General features: G+C 38.0%; 1 protein-coding gene across 1 annotated transcript; it reads right to left on the reverse strand.

The window, feature by feature from the left end:
* Positions 1-481: 481 nt before the first annotated feature.
* Positions 482-21,189, reverse strand: LOC139728256 (folylpolyglutamate synthase, mitochondrial-like). Its single transcript, XM_071639216.1, has 13 exons — positions 21,142-21,189; positions 18,409-18,796; positions 16,690-16,803; positions 15,106-15,224; positions 14,203-14,410; positions 13,476-13,537; positions 11,062-11,164; positions 9,947-10,024; positions 9,043-9,205; positions 7,799-7,924; positions 7,426-7,652; positions 1,147-1,216; positions 482-858 (listed from the first exon to the last, which is right to left on the reverse strand). The coding sequence occupies exons 2-13, from the start codon at positions 18,475-18,477 to the stop codon at positions 482-484; spliced, it is 1,716 nt and encodes a 571-aa protein (XP_071495317.1). The 5' UTR covers positions 18,478-18,796; positions 21,142-21,189.
* Between the last annotated feature and the right edge of the window lie 1,135 nt (positions 21,190-22,324).

Consider the following 22,324-nt stretch of genomic DNA (forward strand, 5'->3'; position numbering starts at 1 on the left):
AAAAAAAAAAAAAGAGAAAATGTTAATGTATAGTTAATCATCGTAACCCATACAGTTATGTTTGTTTCGTTACTTTTGTGAACTCAAAGTGGAAATACATTCAAATCAAACAAAATCAAAGTAGAGGAGCAGCCAAGCAGCCATTACTAAAATATCACCATTAAACACCCTTATTGGTAGCTTAAACTTAATGTATGTCTTTTATGACCTATGGTCTTTGACCTCATGACCCCCAAATTTAATCGTTTCTTTCTTATCTCATCATGCATACATCCTGAAATTATGGTAAAAATGCCAACATCCGTTCTCAAGTTCTTGGCCACAAACAGACAGACATATCGACAAACATACAGAACCGAAAACATAACCTCCACAATCATCTTCTTTAGTTATATCCGCACAATGGAAAACTGAATGTCAAGAACCACAAGAATAATGAATGTCTGTAAATCCACTTACGTGGGCCTGAGTCCTTAGTGCTCTAAAGGGTACCAGTAGCAAGAGTTGGATCTAGGACATTTAGTACCGAGCCAACCAAGTATGTGCTGCCCGTAACCAGGATCTGAAGGTGATCTGCCGATTGAGGAGCTCCTCGCTCAGCGAAAGGTGATATTTCTTGGTTCTGTATTACTCCGTCGTTGAGGGGGCAGTATTTATCATCCAGCGGTCCCACCGCCCATTGAAGCGCTTCGGTGGCGGACGGTGCTACTCGAATGATGGGAATCCCAACCTTGCCATTACTGTTGCTTGGAGGAGTCGACTCGTTTGTCATCTTCTTGTGCAGGTCCCGATATGCATCCGCTAATGTATCCAGCTTCTTCAGTAGAGCAGGCAGCTTCAGAGGCGGTTTCTTGTAGTCTTTTATGCCAAAAATGAGATGGGCACAAATATGACTAATAATGATATGATGTAATTATGTGAAAGTTCAATTAGTTTTGCTGCATTAATGGTAACAATGCCTGCCTAAATACGTTCCCTTACAACAGGGAATGTGTAGGGATGTAAGATCTCAATCCGAGTTACTGAGACCGACAAAATAAGGAACATATAATCTGTCTGAGTTTTATCCATTTTCAAATTGTGAAATCATCTGTTTTGTTTCAGAAAACAAGGAATCTGCATCGTTGTTGCTGTCACCACACTTACCCATAACTTCGTTGAGTTTGTCAGTGACACTGCGATTTCCACATAAAATCACCGCATCAAAGCTGAAATCCTGTGACAATCAGAAAAAAGGGAAAAAAGAAAATTGAACTGACATTGTCGACTATGTGATAACAAGGTTCAAGCACAGATTTAAGGAAATTGGTATTGGTGATCTACCATCAAGTTCCTTTCTCATGTCTTTTGCTTAACCCTATAAAACCCAGGGGGGGGGGGCACATTGTGTCCCTATACCATATTTTCGTTTGCCACTCCTACACACTTTACACAATTTCAACCAAATTTGGTGACTTTTCCTAAAATCTTATTGCGCACATTTTGATGTATAAGTTTTATTAGCTATGTCCGATATTGCTGGTTGTCACGGCAACCGTAAACTGACAACCATGTTCGTCAGATTTTGCATGATTTTCTGTTCCAATTCAGTAAACAATATGAAAATGGAAGAAATGGGGGTTTTCTCGGCCGTAATTTGCTGAAGGACCAAAGGGTGAAGTAATTATTGTTGTGAATTACCCTGAAATGGTATTCTTTTTATTTCCTTTATTTTCTATATGACATAGGCATCAAACAATAGATATAATAGAAACAATCGAAACTACAGCATTTTCCATAGACTACCCTTTTATTTTGTGTTATCTTCACTCAAGCTTTGCCAGTAATCTCATTTGTTTATTATATTATCAATCTGCAAGCTCAAAATTTCTATATTTTGCAAATATGAAATATTCATTCCAAGCAATATATCATAGGTTTTATACATTCTTTATATTGTAATAAATAGTGCCCCCGTATGTTGACCTTGAGAAATTCCAACCATAACAGATAGCGAAGGTTGACTTGCTTTTCCTTTGAGGCAGATATGAAAATGATTGATATAAAATATATATATATATATATATATATATATATACTGGGGATGAAAAAATGAAAAGAAAAAACATGATTTTAGCATATTTCTATGTATTTCTTTATATTTTGGTAAATAGTGTCCTCAGTGGATGACCTTGAGAAATTTCAAATGTTGGGTCATGTAGAGTATGAGTTGCTCTAGCCATGTGCCAAATATGCCGGTCATACATTATCATAATAAAGAAGTTTATAGGGGGCACAATGTGCCCCCCCCCCCCCCTTGGGCCTGGAAGGGGTCAAAATAGCTTGGGCTTTTTGTAGCGTTAATTCTTTTGCAGAACTCTTTTGTACATCAACTCACCTCAACTCAAATCATTTCTGATTACTTACTTTTACTTACTGCCCGTTATGCCTCTATTGGCATGTAGGGCAGCAACGAACATCCTCCACTTCTGACGGTCCTGGGCGAGTTTCTGGATAGATCCCCATGTATGTTTTAGGGCCTTTAATTCTCCTTCCACTGTTCTTCTCCAGGTGGTCTTGGGACGTCCCCGCTTTCTCTTCCCTTCGGGTGTCCAGTGAAGTGCCACACGAGTGATATTTTGAGCATCCATCCTGAGTACATGCCCAATCCATTTCCATCGTCGTCTCAGAACAATAGTACTCATGTCTTCTTGGTTGCATTTGGAGAGCAGTTCTTCATTAGATATCTTGTTGGGCCAGAAAATTTGAAGGATTCTTCTGAGTGAGGCTTCGTGTATGGAAGACTGACAGTTTTCTGACGTCTCTCTCTGTCATTCTCCAGCACTCTGATCCATACAACAATGTGGAGAGGACACAGCTTTGGTATAGCCTCAGCTTTGTTCTTGTGCTATACTGTTTTGACCTCCATACGTTGTTCAACATTCTGAAGGCCGTGCTGGCTCTATTGAGGCGTTGTTTGATGTAATTTCCTGCACCTCCGTCGCATCTCACAATGCTTCCAAGATATCTAAATTCTTCTGCAGTTGGGACATTTTTTTTTATTCACTTGTATCGGTAATGGATCTGAGTTATTCAATATCATCACTTCTGTTTTACTTTCGTTTATCTTTAGACCAATTTGCTGTGCAAACTCACTCAGGCGTGATGTTTTCGCTTGCATATGCTGGTGTGTATGAGAAACTAATGCAAGATCGTCAGCAAAATCAAGGTCTTCCAAAGTTGAGAAAATGGACCATCTGATACCTCTTGACTTGTCTTCAGTTGTTCGCTTCATTACCCAGTCAATGGCAATTATGAAGAGAAGTGCGGACATGACACAAACCTGTCTTACTCCAGACTTCACTTCAAACTTTATACCACTGCTTCCAACACTGCATGAAAAATGTGAGTAAAAGCTCTTTATGACAAGAACTATATCGCGTGGTATTCCATACATACGCAGAATTTGCCACAAGCTCTCTTTGTGGATACTATCAAATGCCTTCTCAAAATCAACGAAATTTATGTAGATCTGTCTTTGCCATTCTGTGCATTGTTCGATGATATTACGCAGTACAAATATTTGGTCAATGCGCCCCCTTCCTCTGCGGAATCCTGCCTGTTCCTCTCTAAGCTCTTGGTCGACAGCATCCGTCAGACGTTTTACAATGATCTTTGAAAAAATCTTGCTTGGTATCGATACAAGGGTAATTCCACGCCAGTTATTACAGTTCCTCAGGTTTCCTTTCTTTGGAATTCTAATAATCATACCTTCGGACCAGTCTCCTGGAATTTGCTTTCTTTCCCACACAGCTCTGAAGAGTGGTTCAAGACCAGCTGCAATCTCTGGTTCTACTTTAAACAATTCTGCATTGAGGTTGTCCTGTCCAGGAGATTTGCCATTTCTTAAGGACTTAATGGCAAAGATAATTTCATCTTTGGATGGAGGGCCAGTGTTTATGTCAAGGTCTTCTTCTGCTTCTTGAATGTCTGCCTCTACAGATGGTGGTGGTCTGTTCAGCACTTCACTGAAATGTTCTGCCCATCGAGCTTCTTTTTCCGTTTCTGTGGTAAGTGTCTGGCCCTGTTTATCAAAAACTGGTGCATCTGTCTTTCCTCTGCACTTTCCACTAACTATCTTGGTAAGTTTGTAAACTTTACCTTGCTCCCCTTTCTTCGCGGCATCTTCTGCTTGAGATGCTAGACCATCTAAGTAGCTCCTTTTATCTGCTCTTGCCTTTCTCTTGACTGTCCTATTCATTTCCTGATACTTACAAGTATACTTTTTCTTTAACCGTTCTGACTTTGCATTAATTACAAGCTTCTTTACCTCTTTCCGTTTCTTTATGGTGTCCCATGTGTCTGCTGAAATCCATTCTTTCTTTTCCTTTCCTTTGTAGCCTATCCACTCTTCGCTTGTCTGAACAAATGTCGTCTTAGTTTTCTCCCACATTTCATCAATTTCCCTATCAGTGTCGTCAAGATCTGCTAAAGCTTGAAATTTGTTCTTCAGCTGAAGAATGAAAGAAGATCTGGTCTTGGGATCGTTGAGCTTTTGAACATCAAACTGTCTCCTTCCTGTTTTCTTGGTGCCTGCTCTCTTAAGTTTTACTCTTAATGATGCCACTACAAGATAATGGTCGCTGCTAACATCTGCTCCTCTCCTCACTTTGACATCAAGGAGCGAGTGTCTCCATGTACCATTTATTATGAGGTGGTCAATCTGGTTCCTGTCTCTGCCATTTGGTGAGATCCAAGTCAGCTTATGGATGTTCTTGTGTGGGAAAAGTGTCCCTCCTATGACCAAATCATTTGTTGCACAGAAATCGAGCAACCTTTCACCGTTGTCATTCATGTTTCCACAGCCATGTCTGCCCATAACTCTTTCAAAGCTGGTGTTGTCATTACCTACTTTTGCATTCAAATCCCCCATTACAATTTTCATGTCGTGTCTAGGAATTCTGTCCAATTCAGCTTGTAGTTGCTCATAAAAATCATCTTTAACAGATTCATCACTATCGTTGGTTGGAGCATAACATTGAAGAATTGAGGCATTGATATGCTTTCCCTTCAGTCTAACTTTGATCAGCCTGCTGCTCACAGGTTTCCATTCCAAAATGCAGTTTTCAACTCCTTTCTTCAATATAACTGCAACTCCTTCACGATGTTGGCCGTCATCTCTCCCAGAGTACAGGACAGTCTCTCCACTGTTGGTGGTAATCTTACCAGATCCTGTCCATCTGCATTCACTGACTTGGATTTAAATGGCCTAGCCGAAAATAATAATCTATTGTTTAAATACCGTTGTTGGTCCCCAAGATTTCAAATTTGTCTTTAGCACAGGTAGTGGTCCTACACCCCGGTCACCTTGCCAGTCATATTGAATACAAATGTCTTATGAGGTACAGAATGCTAGTATTAGGCATTGGTTTCTTGAATAATATGATTATGCATTACATTTCGAAATGAAAATTCACAGTAGATGTTCCTATCTAAACACTTGAAATTATTAGGGATGTTTCAGACTAAAGCTTTATGAAAAAAATATCAGCATTTGTTTGTAGTTATTTCATATTTTGACCTGAATTTTGGCATCTCATGAGGCAAATCTCTCGTTTGAAGAAGCTACACCCTGTAGACAATGCCAGTGTATATCTTGTCAATCAAGGACTTAAAAACCAAAGATATAAAACACCTGTTTCTTGACCCTGGCCTAACAGGGGGGGGGGGGGGCACCCACGAGAGGAGGAGGTTGTTTTGGTTTTGGCATGGGCTATGTAGCTCCATGGTACGTGTGTGTCGACAAACTTTGCTCTTCTTCTTATTCCTGTATTTTCTTTATTTGTGGGTCAAATTTTTTCTTTCGAAATTCAAAACGGATGACAATAGAATTTCTCAATAGAATATAAAATCTAAAACTTTAGAAAGAATAGAGAAAATTGAGTGCACTTTGAATGGTCTGCCACAGGCAGATATCCTTATCATGCTCTTACGTAATATGACAGCTGTTGCAGTCATTAAACCCTGACTTGGCCTCCAGGTTTGGCACGCCTGAGTAGAAAGTTATTTTGCAGTGGGCAAATACATCTACTCCTCACCTCTCAAACGAGGAATTGTTAGAGGGGTATAGCACCCCATCAGCTTCGTTTGGCGATGGGGTCTCGCCTGAAACGGGGGTTCGACGGCATGTTAGCTGTAAGTTCATAAGGCGAGATCTTTAACAATATACATCCATTTAAAGGAATACCATGTCATGTTCGTGTTAACTCTGCAGTATTCCGCATAATATATGTGCGTGTATATCCTAGGAAGGTGTGCGTATTCAGTGAATGGATGTGTTAGCTTGCGAACGTTTGTCAAATTAATGGCATTGATATTTTATTTGTTTTGGATATACGTAATGCCTGCACTTTTTTCCAATTGTATTCTATTGTCTTCTGAAGATAAGATTATAATTCGAGTAGTTTTAAATCATGCCATTACATGAACAATCGCACCAATTGCTGCTCATTTTTGTCTTTCCTGCAAAAATTTGTGATAAACTCGTAACCAGACGTAGGCCTATTGTATTGTATTGTATTGTATTGTATTGTATTGTATTGCATTGCATTGCATTGCATTGCATTGTATTGTATTGCATTGTATTGTATTTTATATTGTATTGTATTGCATTGTATTACATTGTATTGTATTATATTGTATTGCATTGTATTGTATTGTATTGTATTGTATTGTATTTTCAGTTACAAAATCTCGGAAGAAATATCATATACATGTTACAATTTCATGATAAATGACTGGATAGCCCTTTTCAACATTATCAACACGATATTGCTGGTTTTCAGAGGACAACCATACGTCATAGAATGAAAAAAAAACCCAATATTGAAATATCCTACATACGCAGCAGGAGATATAGGAAGCTCATAAAACACTTCTGAGTACAAAAAGAAACAAAAAATAACATAAAACACCAACAAGATAAAATAAAACATCTTTCCCAGGGTACTATGGTAACCTCTCTATGTATCACAATATCTGTAACGAAAGATATCAATACATAAACATTTTTTTACTTTTTTCTTTCATCCCGAATGAATATTTGAATAGCATTTCTAATTGCAGTCGATACATTGATTGGCAATGTGCACTTTCTCATGCAATACATAAAGTTTGCTTGGAGGCCAAAGACCACAAGAACACATCTTCTTCCATCTAAACATTGTACGTGTTTTAGTGAATCTACGCCGAGGCCAAGTATACCTCCTTGGTCCAAGCGTGTCCAGCCTCCCAGTGGAACACAGAGCGTTTTTTTTTTAATCCTCTCATCAACCGCAGCTGATTCGTTCTGTGAGCGTTGGTAATGAATTCTTTTACACATTACAATGTTCACAGTACAGCAGAGAGATATGGTGTGGAACGACATCCGCAGATTAGATGACCTACCACAAAAGGAGCCATGATGTCTTGTGCCCGTCTATCTCCACCGAGGTAGAACATCAGCACTTGCTTGACGACCCCTCCCTTGACCTCCGCGTCACGCTTTGCCGCTTCAGCGAACCAGTCTCTACACATAAACGCACTGTGGTTGGTGTGTGCGTTGTCGAGGTAGTATGTCACGTGGCTGCCTTTGACCACTTGGTTTCGCCCAGGCCAGTGACAGGACGCCAGTGCTGATCAAAGAAATACAAAAACAACAGGGGATGCTGATTAGGTTCTTTTTTATGTTACTGTTGCTGCCTGTCAAAAGGCTAGCCAGATTAAGATTGTTACTTGTTGCTTCCATCAATTCTTTTGTTAAGTAGATAGCGTTACCTACCTTGAATAAACTCAGAAGGAAGAGTAAATGGCATTGCCCTTTCGACCTCTCCGTAGGTCAACTGTTGTTCACCAGTGGGGTCAATCAGTCCCGTGACAGAGTCCGGATCCACCGGGTGCTTCGGAACTGAAGTAAGTGGAAAATACCACCATATAAGATATCGAAAAGAAAGACAAAAGGATAAAAGGTTTTGAAGATCTGAACAAGTCATGCTGGTGTTTCTATCTCCCGCGAAACATTCCTTTTCTCTCAGATCATGAATTGAAAATATTCGAGAACATGCATGCAAGAGTTTATCATTTAAAAAAAAGAGCCCCACACACCTTTTTCAATGTCACTGATTGTATTTGGTTAATTCTATGAGGCGCGAAGTAAGAATAGTGTGGTATAACAAAGTTGAAGATGTTCTTGTAATGTAATTATGAGAAAAAAACACAAAAAGAGGGTGAAAAGCGAAGACATTTGTACATAAATCAGATGAAATGACGATGGCCAGAATAACAACCATGCAATCGGTTTGAAATGGTATTTAAGGGAGGACTGGTTGGTTGTCCCTCATCAGGGTAGTCGAAAGACAGGTAACCTTCTCGAAACAGCGTTTCAACTCAGGAGCCTGCAACAGTCTGTACATTTCCTGCAAGTCGTTGTCTATCACCTGTTCACCACATGGGTTAAGGGCTAGTGTAATAAGGCAATTCCTCAACAAATTTCCCGGCTAAAACCAATGTAGCTTTTGGCGAACATAAAAAAAGAAAAAAGAAGAAGAAATTGAACCTAATGCCAGAGCCGAAAAAGATGTAAAAGAAATATTCTAAAGACTTCATCTTGTCTTGTTCATAGGTATTTGTTCATGTATAACGTCGCTTGAGTTAAATTATCAAAGAAATATAAATACTAAAAAGGCGATCATCTGCATATCGAAATGATTGTAAACCGTGTCTTACCACAAAATTGCGTTCCCCTAACTGCCTAACACAATAACCCCCTTCACATTACACCGTGTAAATGATAATTTTACATTGTATTCGATTGACAGGATTCAGGTATTTAAAGAAGTTTTTATGATGCTTCTCCCTTCTTAGACCAAACCTTTCCCGAAATATAATGAAAACATAATATTGAATTTCCTTGAGAATTGGATGTCTGTTTTCGTACCTTTATGTAATGACACGTATGCCGATGACACAGGTATGTTCAGTCGATTCGGGGGTGGGGGATGGGGGGGGGGGGTGGAGAGTACTGACCCGTAAAGTCGAATCTTCCTGGGTCCTTCTCCTCGAGCCAAGCTTTAGCCATCTGCACTGCCAGCGTTGCGTTGATAAGTTGATGCTTTCCAACGAGACCAACTTTGAGCGGGTTGCCCCGGAAGTCGTTGTGTTCGATTGGCGAACACACCTGAAGAGTCGCCTGATTGTGACAGATCATGATATTCTTGTCTGTTTATTGATGGAATGTCTTGAAGCCAAAATCATTCTCCATAAAGATTGAACGGCATTTGACAATGTTCCCAATTCATTTCTGGTAACGACACAGAGTTTGTGTATTAATGACGGTTGTAAATTGTGAATTCCCTGCAGCATCCATTCATTAAACAGCGTAAAAATGCACAGATTCTAACGATTGGTCTACCTACAGATCAGTCTGATTTCACGAGAACCATGTTCAAACTTAAAAATCAACAGTGGAACTATAAAATGAAAGACCACAGCTTGAACACAAACTAAGAAAAGAAAATCACCTATACCTTTAATAAGATAATGAGAAAGAGCGACATTATCAAAACTGTTCCAGTATAGCTACACATTTCATTCCTTCATTCATTCATTCATTTTTCCATCTCCAACAAAACTTGTAAATACATTTCTTTCTCACATAAGTACATATAATAGATGTCAACATTACAAATATGATAAATGCAATAAGAATACACAATAATCGGGTGGAAAAGAAACAGCACCAAAAAAAAAAAAAACACATTCTGAAGTTTAAAAATTGAGGAGATGGGGAGGAATGCTGAAGAAGCAATGCTTGTAGGGTGTGGAACTGGATAAATTATAAACGACAAATTGGTGATCACCCTTGAGTGTATTGCTTTTCCTATAGGCATTTTACTTACAACTATAGAAACGAATACGAGCAACTAATCACCTTTTTTTCAGCAGCTCTGCGGGTCAGAACTCGCATGGCCCCACCATCCTGGGCAACTGTGAAAGCAGGTCGGCCGTTCTTTGTGAAAGAGACATTACACATTAATGTTATGAATTTGCAACTGTATCCAGTTATTGTGATTCTTTAGTGCAAGTTAAGAATGACACTCACTAGGCATTCATTCAAGATTTATTTTTGATTAATCTTACAATTGCGATGAAAAACGAGCAAAAACACAAACAAACGAACAAACGAGCAAACACACAATGAAGTGTCCATGCCGTAATGATCGACATTTCATCCTAATTTCGCGTTTTCTCTGTACCTTAAAACTAGTGCTGTTTGCAATACTATTTTGCATGAATTACATCATATAGATCAGTTATCAAAATATTTGAATTGTACATAAATACATTTCGGATATATTATAATTATATTACTAACATAATTGTTTTTCAAGTGATGCACGTCTTACCAGTTCGGCTTTTCAGCAAATCACACATTTCAATCCCGATATTATTACTATTATTATCATCATCATATGTATATACATTCATTATTGCAATTTTTCATTGGTTTTCTCGTTACATATTCATTCGGACGTACATGCATATCTTTTGTTATGCTTCATGACCTGAAATTTTTACAAATTGTTCAATATTACAATTTTATAAACGTTATAGGTTATATTATGCCTTACCTTTTGTTGGATGGGAATAAAGTAGAATTAAATTGAATTGAATTGAATTGGAAACAAGCAAACGAACATAATTCCTTCCATTGTGTCGTTCTATATTATTTAGCTCGTACGTACCGACATCCAGATCGACATTAGAATCCTAAGGGCTATTGGAACCCTGTCTTAACCTCCATATCGTGCAGCTATATGATGGCTCGAGAATTTATTCAAAACTTTGAAAATTCCTGACGTTTCCCTTTAAATGGATTGTCCGATTTTCTACTAATATTACCGCAAAATATCCTCTGCTAATTATACAGCAAATTTTTCAAATAATCATTTTAGGAGGGCTAATTACACTTTGAAAGAAAGAGTGTGCAAACTGAATTTTCCTTATATCAATATCAAGTGGAAAGCAAGTTCCCTCTTAACTAACCTTAAAGATGCCGGATTTGTGCCAGGCAATTTCTTCGATCGTGTGTCCCAGATGATCCACGTGGTCGATACCTAGAGAAGTTACTCCTGCCACAGTGGAAGACCTTTGAGTATACCGGAAGAAGAAATCAGACTTTTGCTTGAACATAATAATATAACCCATTAAGAGGGCCTAAATGTTGCTGTGAACATTTAACATCATCTTGACCTTAATGATTGATTGATTATATTTCTGCATTTCTTGTCCACGCATAAATACATCACAAAGTCAATTGAACAAACTGATTGGTAACAATATTGTTTTAAGTCTTACGGTTGAAGCAGGTAAGTGGTTGATGCAAGCATACGATATCATTTCATGATTATGCAAAATAAAGATGAGCAGGTGTTATTTTATGCACATATAGGGCTTCTATACGCAAACTTAAGAATCACAATGTGCCTGCTGTTCAAAAGACAAATCAAAGAGCTCTAGATATAACAGAAATACAAGAGACCATCATCAAAAGCAAACGCTTGACGAGGAAAATGGGCTCAGAAATAGTTGTCTATGCAATGCGACAAATCTCATGTATGCACATGATATAATTCAATTCAATTCAATTTTTTCAATAGTGTATTTATTTCCATCATCAAAAAGAAAAGAAAAAGTTGACATAATCCAAAGTGATACAATTTTTTCATTTTTTCTTACACTCGTCTGAAAAAGGATTTTTTTTTCAAATACAATAAAAGTATATGCACGAATGATGTCATAAAAAAGAGACAATGCACTTTGCCATGGCAACAAAAATAGTAAATAATCACAATGATGGAAAACAGTGTTCCTCTAAAAAATATCTTATATATCTTATATAAATTACAATCACCCAATTCCTGATTTATTCTGTGTTATGTTTTGTTGGGAAAAAAGAGGATGAAGATAAATGAATTGAATTGTGTTGAATTGAAAAGGAATTTACTCTCGATTGAATGTGAAAGTACGAATTTCACTGCAATTAGAATAAGAACTAGTTAAATACACATTCTGCACACAGTCAGAAAGAAATAAAAACGACATTGCCACAACGAGAGAAAAGAAAGCCCTTCAGTCTTTTTTCAATATATAATATAACTATGCTACCCATTTTAAATTGAGCTACAAGATTTCTAATTAATCTAATTAATAAATCATCAATGATACTCCTGTAAAATCTGATGCGTGCAACACCTTCGCAATGATTTATTCGGGCTTAGACCACAGCAATACAGTGGTGGATCTTGATCATTCTCTTTGACTCTTTGTTCACTACTAAAGACAATCTTCTCACTTTTTCTAAAGATTTGGATTTTTTTTTCTAAAATGTCTCTCTTTCTAAAAAAAAGAAAGAAAAAAAAAACCGTAGAAGAAGAAATCAATATTTAAATTCAACGCTAATCATTTAAAACGTACGAGCTTTTGATTCCGTGATAGGTCATTCCCTTCAGTAGGTGACTTAAATCAGTGAGGTTATATCTTGATTTATAATCTCATGCAAAAAGATGATAATGCATATTTTCTTCCAGCGCTGCCAATATACCTGGGTATATTGGTTCAAAGTGGCTTTAGATCCTTCAAATCTCCAAATTTGAGCACATTGCCATTTAGTAGGCCTACATTATTCTGACAGAGCCGTCGGTGTGCACAAACCTTAATTGCTAACATGGCGCCCAATTAAGTTATCTACCATACCTGCACCAAATGCGTATAATACATTTTCTCATAGCAGATTCTTAGCCTTTGACCGTTTGGGTGATTGTAATTTGCAATAAGATCTTACAGCAAAGCTATAAAGGGGTGAACGCGCAAGCTGGTACCGTTAGTCACTATTGACGTGTAGTCTTTTTTTTTCTCCTGAAGTACGTGTATTACCGTCATGCTGTTGTTTCTAGCACCGGTAACCATGAGTGAATCGAACTGAAGCGTGTAGAATACAAGAGAGATTACTAGTGTACTGGCTGTTTGACCAAGGAGCTTCCCCACAAGGATCATAACACGTGTTATGATCCTTGTGATTCTTGTGATTGTTACTCTGTCTTGCGTGACGACCCGGCTCCGTTTACATGAGCCTATTAATTCAGCAAGATGGTCTCTGACAAAAACTTTCCCCGACGCCTCGCTGATGAGCATTCAATCCTTGCCTCGACATTCTCCATCGTAAATAGCTGCTTTTGAATCAAGTCCCGGGTGCGGAACGTGAAAGCCTTTTAGGCCACGACAAAAGCTAGCGGCTTCTACAGCGGTTAGAGAGTGATGACGCCAGAAACTCACATGCAAAAAAGACCAGTTCTGATCAGAAAATTATATGCATTGTGTATCGAATCTCTTCAGTGCGGACGTACTGAAGCAAATCGTTTTTTGAATATATTATTATCATTGTAAGGAGTTGTTCTCACCAAAGAGTATTAGTCGTGTCGTACTCTCCTCCCATACCAACTTCTATGACTGCCACGTCCACCTGTTAAGATCACACAAACAGATTCAATTTAAGTAATTGGTAAACCAATCAACAAACCAACCAAACAAACAAACAAAAAAATACACTCACAAGGACAAATACACTATACTCATAACTCTGATAATTTTCCGAAACCCATCAGATGCCTGATAAAAACATATGATAAATGCTCAACAAAATTAGCATGCTAGGGTAGAACCTCATCTGTATTGAAAATTTCATCCGAAATTATTAATTTTGTGAAATTTGTGAAAGTCTCTGACCAGCGTATTAATAGACCGTCACGTGATCAAGGTGTGACGGTTCATTTTGCTGAAGAATGACAGCTGTAACTTTCGGAGGTAAGCATTTGTATTAGGACCAAAAGCTTAGCACAAATTTCAGAAAATTTACATACATCATTGTTTTTCTATGAGGATCCCTTGTGAAGGTTTGTATTTTATGCGTAACGCTTCAAATTAATGTGAGACTGCATGTAACTTCCTAAATTCGGATTGTGTTCGCATTGAAAAGTAAGTATGAATCGAGTGAGGACGCTCTCCATAACACAACAATCCCAATAAAAGACCGAGTGAGGAATCATCTGAATCTTTTCGATTCGACCAGATAGAGTGGCAGGTTATCATGGTTGTGGAAGATGTGCTATTTCAAGATTTTTCCCAAACCTTTTCTTGAATGAAGATGAAGAATGACAAGAATGTGAAGAGTTGGTATTGACCAAGTTTATCACTGTAAATTGGATCTTCTTCATTCATATAAGCATTCTTTTCGATCATCTCGAGGAAGTTGAGGGCATAACGGGCAAACTTCTCCCTGGGAAGAGCTGCACCTCCGACACGGATTCGTTCCCTCACTTCAACCAGGGGTGGTGAACTGGAAAAAAAAAAAGTGTTCTCACCTGTTAAAGTGCAGTTCAGGAGCTTGCGCGAGTTGTTTTGAAGCCGCTTCAACCGCACATAAGCAAACCAAAAAGGAACTTCCAGTGACATCCACGCCTAAATGAAACTACTTTGTGTATAACACCAATGTCGTTGACATATACCATCGTTGTTGTTTTTTTCACAGTTCTCACAAATGATTTTAAAGAAATTCTATCAATCTACCTTTATTACCCAATCAGAACCTTTTCACAAGAAGATGGATAAAGGTTCACCAATGTTTTTTTTTTTTTTTTTTTGCTACCGCATGGGATGATCGCATCCCAAGCTGTGCGTGAAACTCGGAGTATGGCATTAAGGCACTGATGAGCCTTTAGTCATCTTCTTGTGTAAACGTTATCATTACATGCTGTGCCATCCGGACATTGAGCACTCTGAACGAAGATAAACTATCCATTAAAAAAAAAAAAAAAAAAAAAAAGATATATATATATATATATATATATATATATATATATGTGTGTGTGTGTGTGTGTGTGTGTGTGTAGATATATATTCAAAGAGTACAGCGTAGCGAGAAAGAAGTCTGTATTTGCGTTTGATATGTTTAAGCAATGATTATCAATGTTGAATTCCAATTATACAAGAGGACTAGAAAATTGAACAATAGAAAATGCGCCTCTTTCTTACGTCAGAAGTCCAGTTTTGTAGCCACAGGTCCTGAGAATACGTTCAGTCAAAGCACACGTTGACCCTTTGCCCTTGGTCCCCGCTACGTGAATGCAGGACAGTGAATCCAATACCTCTTTCTGTTTTGAATGCATAAGTTAAACCGTTTTAATGATGACATTTCCCCAATTCTAGTGCTGCTAGAGTTCATTTCAGGCCACATTCTCATCTCATCTCCTTTTTTGGTATGTTTACCTTCTAATGTATTAACTCACTGTGTCTCTACAATAAGATAGTGGCTTGTGATTTCATTGAACACGAAGAGAATGAAGATATGTTTACTAGCTTTAAATTGCTCACTAAAACCAAACGTGTTTCAAATGAAGAATGTGTAAATGTGGCTAACATACTCGAGACTAACACTGCAAGGAGATGGATTCCATTAAAAATTTTATCCAAGATTTGAATGATGTGTCAATGTATCTTTATTAAGGTTTAGGTTGATAAGGCCGTCTGAAAACTGATACATGCCGTCTTTGTACAACATGCAGCTTATTTTGGAAACATTTACATATGGACCCAAACCCAAATAACCCCACTGGGCATTTTCCCCCGTCATGCAAATACACAGACCAACCAAGAAAGAAGAAATTACTGTATCTTGCATAAATTAATTAACTTTAAATAATCAAGTACAATCATGCAGGTAACTGATTTAGTAACTTTTATATTTGGAAGCAGCACCCCAAATTTAACAACTTTGAATATTTTCATAGTTCCACAAATGAAGAAAGAACAAAAATACTATGTTTTGCATAAATTAATATAATTTGCATAATCAAGCACTGCACTGGTACCAGGTTAAAATGATGGCTGATGATTTCTCATCATTCATAAATGAACTAAGCACCCTAAATAACTCCACTCTATGAATTTTCATTAGTCCAAACGCATGATACCACAATGAAATAAAAATAACAGGATTTTTGCATAGAATAATTAAGTGAAATTTGCATAATTAAGCATTATCATCAAAAAAGCGCGCACATTTCCGACTAAATAATATTCATATAGAATATGGACTCAGCACACAGAAATTATCCCACTACATTGTATGCTAATTTTCGGTGATCCAAATGCAGACCCACCAACAAAAAAGGAAAATATCACATTTTGCATAAATTTGTTACATTTGCATAATTAAGCACTTAATATCATTAGAACGTGCATTTTGCTGACTTTGCAACATTGATATTTGGATTCAGCACCCGAAATTACATCAAGAGACACATTTTCAGGTGGAGCCTAAATGCGGACTACGAAACTCAAAAATTAGGCTGATTTTTCCATGTCGTCCCATGGTCTATATTTACATAAAATCACAATAAACAATACATGCGACAAGACTGAATTTTTCCATGACCTTGAGTCCCCCTCCCCTATTTGATAAGTAATGAAAATACTATGACCACTTTAAAATATCTGGACTGCTCACATCATTCATTGCACACAATTAAGAAGTGCCTTTATGAAAATAAGGCCAGAAAGTGAGAACTCCGCTATTATACAGTATTAGTTGAGATATTTCTACTGCAGTAGTCATACCGTTATACCAACTCGTTTCAGGAACTTTCTGCAGTCGGGAATTTTTTCGCATCTTTTGTCAGGAGGGTAGGCAATTTGAGAAGTGGTCATCTTTCCGAGTTTCTCCAAGAAGGTCTAGGATGTAAAGCACAAAATAATACTCACTCATTAATATAAAAAGTTCACAGTAGACACAATGAGCAGAATATAACAGCTAGGGTTTGATGACAAATTCTTCTCACTTGTTTTTGGCAGCTACTGGAATGTTTGAATTTGAAACGTTGGTGTCCAGAGGAAAAAAATAAGAGGGCCGAAAGAAAGAAGACAAAAACAAAAAGATTCTCTTTGAATTTCTGTTAGTGACCCGTTATCAATGTTTATTGTGGCTCCGGACCACCGAGCCATGCTCATGTCATGCCGCACTACAATGTTTTATTGAACCACTTCATTCACGTTTGCATTTCATCGAAGGATCTTTAGGCGAAGCACCGAAGAAATACATCGCATCACTGAGTCCTGCCTGTTTCCATGGCAACTTGAAGTTTTCTAGGGTGACATGTTTTCAAGCATTGTTTTCTTTGATCCATCCACATCGACATTAGGAAATGCATCAAGAACATATTAAGAGTGATGGCCGTTAATCCGAAAGTGAAATAAAGTTTTCATTCCGAAATTCATAAATTTCATGTATACATAGATGTTTGTTAATCCGAAAATGAACTACGGACCGCTAATTCGAACATTTTGTGGCATTATTCCTCAGGTTTGCTTTTCAGAAGATCTTTTTATTCGAAGATTCACTAATCCGAAAATAAAGTACGATTCATTATTTCGAGGATTCGTTCATCCGAAATTCAAATTAGGTTCGTTTTAGGAAAAACCCGTTAAATCCGGAAACAAAAATGGTGCGTATATACTTATTAATCTCACTATCAAAATAACAAGCCTTGGGAATAAAGAACTTCAGCAAGCTTAGGATGCAACGATGGATAAAAATCTCACAATGATGCGGCAACAGTCAAATTTACAGATAAAATCCCATGATGATATAGCAGCAGCCTAATTTACTAACATGTTCAATTTGTATTTGGAAACGTTAATGTAAACGAGGTTATTCTTCACACCAAGAAAGTTTGACAAGGAAAATTGCTTGTATTGCTTGTCATATTATCAACTGCAAGCAAGGTGACCTTGGAGATCACAAGTCACTCAATCCCGCTGGAGAGAACAAAGTGTGAAGACATTGTGAACACAGTGTGAAATCTCTTCACACTGTTAGATTTGAGTATATTAACAATGTGAACACTTTGGGAATCATCAATCCACATTGTGAATCATCAATCCACATTGTGAATCGTCAATTCACAGGTGTGAAAGAGAACTGAAGTACATTACCATGGTTACTGTGTAAACTCTTTGTCGAAAGCCACCCCACAATGCAATATCATCTTAACACTGTGAGCGAGAGTTCTCACATAGTTGATTGTGTGAACACATTGTGAACACACTGCGAGAAAATGTATTCTTTTCAGTATGGATGCTAGGATAATGGGATCAAAAGTTCGAATGGATTTAGACAGTTGAATAATTTCTGTCAGAAAGAAAAGGATACCATTTGCCGAACAAAGGATTAAATTTGGTCAGAGTAATTGTTTCCTTATCTGTCACAAGTACCTAGAATTTATAATTGTCTGTAATCTTTAAGGCGAGACATTTTAAATTCAAGTTTATCACTTTTACCTCATAAAGACTCTTTTCGTCGTTTTGTTGAAAGCCGTCGGTGACAGGATTTGACTTTGCAGTTTCCATGTTGACAGTATTCTTCTTGGAGCAGTTTCAAGAATGGTTTCAAAAGATGCAGCTGTGGAAGTTACCGAAGCGCTGGTGATTGTACAGTTCGTGTCTGTCTCTTCAGTGCCCCAGTATTTATCCAGAGAAATTGAGATGGAATATAGTATGGTTATTTGCACTCTGGCATGCTCTCGCTTGAGAGCCGTATGGTCTTATACGGGAAATCTTGCTGCTCACATTCTCATTATCACGGACTTGGCATGAACGAGGTAACCACAAACAAAACAGTGGATGGGACCGTGACGAAAACATCCCGCACGTGACATAGATTTCCCCTCTGCCAAAGAAGTAAAAAGAAAAGAAAAATAGAAAAAAGGATGAATACAAAAAAAAAAAAAAATCGATGAAACACTGACAAGATCACAAACCACGTAGATTTTAAGAAAGCGAAGCCATCTGACCTTTTGCAGTTTGCCGTGAAATAAAGTTATGCCTGATAGGACAAGATTGATTGGTCAAATCGTGATGCGAGTTGAAAAGAACAAACAAACCACAGACTACAGAGAATTAGGTGTCCGAGGGTTGGTCTCAGAGGATCGAGTCTTCGCGGATCTTGAGAACATTGTTGTGCCGCAAAATACGACAAAAATGGTAAAATGGGGGTGTTTATATCCATGAGCCATTCCATATTCAAAAAATCCGCGATTCAAACGGGAATGTAGTATAATGGTCGAAAACATAATCAAAATATCTTTTGGGAAGAAATAATTGAAGTCTGCAAATAACTGCTACATAAATGAGCATTAATCCTAACCCTTAAAAAAATCCTGAACCTAATCCTATTACTTACTGGTATTCAGCCCGGAGGGGTAATTATCCATGGGGATAACCGTCCCAATACATTAACTGTACAATCGGATTGAATATGGAGTGATGTCCGTTATTCTAAAACAATTGTTTTTTCCGAAAATGAAATGAGATACCTTATTCCAAAGCAAGGATCTTCAAATCCAAAGGTACAAAACACACCAATTCCTATACCGAGATGTTCGTTAATCCGAAAATGAAATAGGGCTCGTTATTCCGAACATTTATGTTTCGTTATTCCGAACGTTCAATTCAATCATAGTTTATTTCCAATCAACGAAAATCAAAACATAGTACAAAGTATACATGTCATGAAATAATATTGTTCAAACGTTTGCAAAAGATTCATGTAGTATACGAGATAAATTATAGAACAATATATATGTACATATACATATATGTATATTATATATATATATATATATATATATATATATATGTTACTGTATATATATATATATATATTTATATATACCGGTTGTCCCAAAAAAGCGGAACGGTGGGTTTTCAGTACCTTGCGTTCTAAAAGTAATATATTTATTGACATCATTAGAAAGAGCATCTTTCGCAGAAGACCATGATACCAAAATCATTAAATTTGGTTCAGTACTTTTTATTCTACGCCAATTTCTGTAAATGCAGTCATGTTTTCAATTTTTTGCGACTTATGAGATAATAATTTGGGTGCGACACACGTTCCATACGTCTGTAAGCTCGTTGATCCACAGTGGCGGATCCAGAGGGGGGCGCAACCGGCGCACGCCCCCCTTTATTTTTCGTTAAAAAAAAAGAAATAAAAAGAAAAAACATGAAATGAAACCCGGAAGTGGCACCAGAAATATTAGTCACGCCCCCCCCCCCCTTTACAGAATTCCTGGATCCGCCCCTGATCCATGTCAACAAAAGATACAGCTTTCATATTGGGAGCACACACACACAGACACACACACAGACACAGACACACACACATACACACACACACACACACATACACACACACTGTTTTTTCCTGGCCCGTGTAGTCCATGGGCCAGGCCAGATATTGGTACCATCTGAGGTGGCAATACCTTTTTGGTGTCATGTTGTTTGTCGGGCATAGATATGCTTATCAAGCTATGATAGCATTTCCAAATGAGTAGCTTAGTCATAATAAATGAATTTTAAACCAATTTGGTCTCGTTGTTATATCCCTGTACTTCTGAATCGAGACCAACCGCTATACAAAGAAGAGCACTGTCTTCTGTATGTTCACAGGTGTTCTGTTGTAAACGCGGTGCGTTTAGTCTTTATTCAAGGCAGCGAAGGGAATATCCAAGGGTCATGATGTCCACAGCGCTTAGTCTAATATTCAAGACGGCGAAGGGAATGTCCAAAGGTTATAATACAGTGTATATCCCTTTATCTAAAAACAACAACAACAACAACAACAACAAAGCAATTCCTCGTAAATGTTACCGTATTTTTCAATTATTTATCATTTTCCGGTGAAAACGGTACGGTGAAAACGCTAATACCACGCCAATTTCGCTTTATTTCCATCCAACAATGAAAGATTATTCAAAAACAATGTACCGGTACACTACAATACATTATAATCAATAATGTTGTAAATGAAAAGAGTGATTTTTGTTTAAAACTGAAGTATTTGTTGAGAGGGTGATATAAAAACAGTATAGATAATCCCTTTTATTAGGAACTTTAGATATGATAACGGTACATTGTTCTAGATAAAGACTAAGCGCACCGCGTGACAGCTGTGGACATCATAACCCTTTGGATATTCCCTTCGCTGCCTTGAATAAAAACTAAGCGCACCGCGGCATGAGATCTCGGGGTAGAAGCTGGAGGTCTAGCCGTCGGAAATTGACCCGCGAGCCACGGCGAGAAGTTGATCCACACAGGGGCATCTTGCATAGCCTCGATTAGCTGAGGAAAACAATAAAAATAAAAGGTTTAATGAATAAATGAGACAAAAAGAAAAAAATACAACACACATTGTTCCACACGTTTATGGATATAGCACCGAGTCTGGCATTGCGCAATTGCGCAAAAAAAAGAAAAAAAAGAACATGGACTCCATAAATTGAAAATGTTCGAAGCCAAACCATGCGAAACTGGAACTGCGTTTATAAACGCGTTAGCACTATCGTGTTTAGTTGCGTTGCGTTGATGCGATTTTTCCAAACGCCAATCTGAAACGCGGAAAAAGGGCGTTTTTAATCATGATTCTGCCAGAATCACAATCCGAGAAACCGCATGAACGCAACCGTGATTTCAATCATGATTTTATGACGTCATTAGTGCACTGCGCGCATGCGTGTCTCACCGGGTATCCCACCGCTTCCGGGTCTGTTCGCGCGCTTGTGTACGTCTTTTGAATCGTGTGTTTCGGTACCATATTATACTTGCACTAGCTTGTTAACATCAACGCCATACGCCGATTCTATGCTAGTATCTGGCTGTTTATTATAATAACAGTGGCGGATCCAAGGAGGACCGCAACCGGCACACGTCCCCCCCCCCCTCCATTTATTATTATTTTTTAAACAAAAGAAAAAAAAAGAAAAAATGGGGGGGGGGTGATGCGTGCTTTAATTTTGTAAACGCGCCCCCTCTTTACGGAATGCCTTGATCTGCCCCTGTAATAATACATGTAATTACTGTCCGATTGAGTTGAGAGTAGTAATGGCTGCACCTGTTCTACCAAGGAACCAATTGGACAGCCTTTTGCTATGGGCAGAGGCTGAATGCCACAGCAAATTGGATGGTATTCACCGAAATAAAAACGCATACAATAAACTCGCAGATTAGTTGGCAAAAGAGGGCTTCAACAGGAGGTCAGGCTCGAGCAGCAGAGACTTCGTGCGCTACGCAATGTCAGAGGGTGAGCTGATCCAGAATCAGCGTTGACGAAAACCCACACGAACGCTCTGATCCGCGGCCCGGAGACCCTGATTTGAAACGCCGTTTTGAATCATGATTCATGTTTATGACTTAT

Source organism: Diadema antillarum, unplaced genomic scaffold (genome assembly GCF_040938485.1).
Source record: "Diadema antillarum isolate AM-2024a unplaced genomic scaffold, OU_Dant_1.0 seq00000170_RagTag, whole genome shotgun sequence".
Classification (NCBI taxonomy): Eukaryota; Metazoa; Echinodermata; class Echinoidea; order Diadematoida; family Diadematidae; genus Diadema; species Diadema antillarum.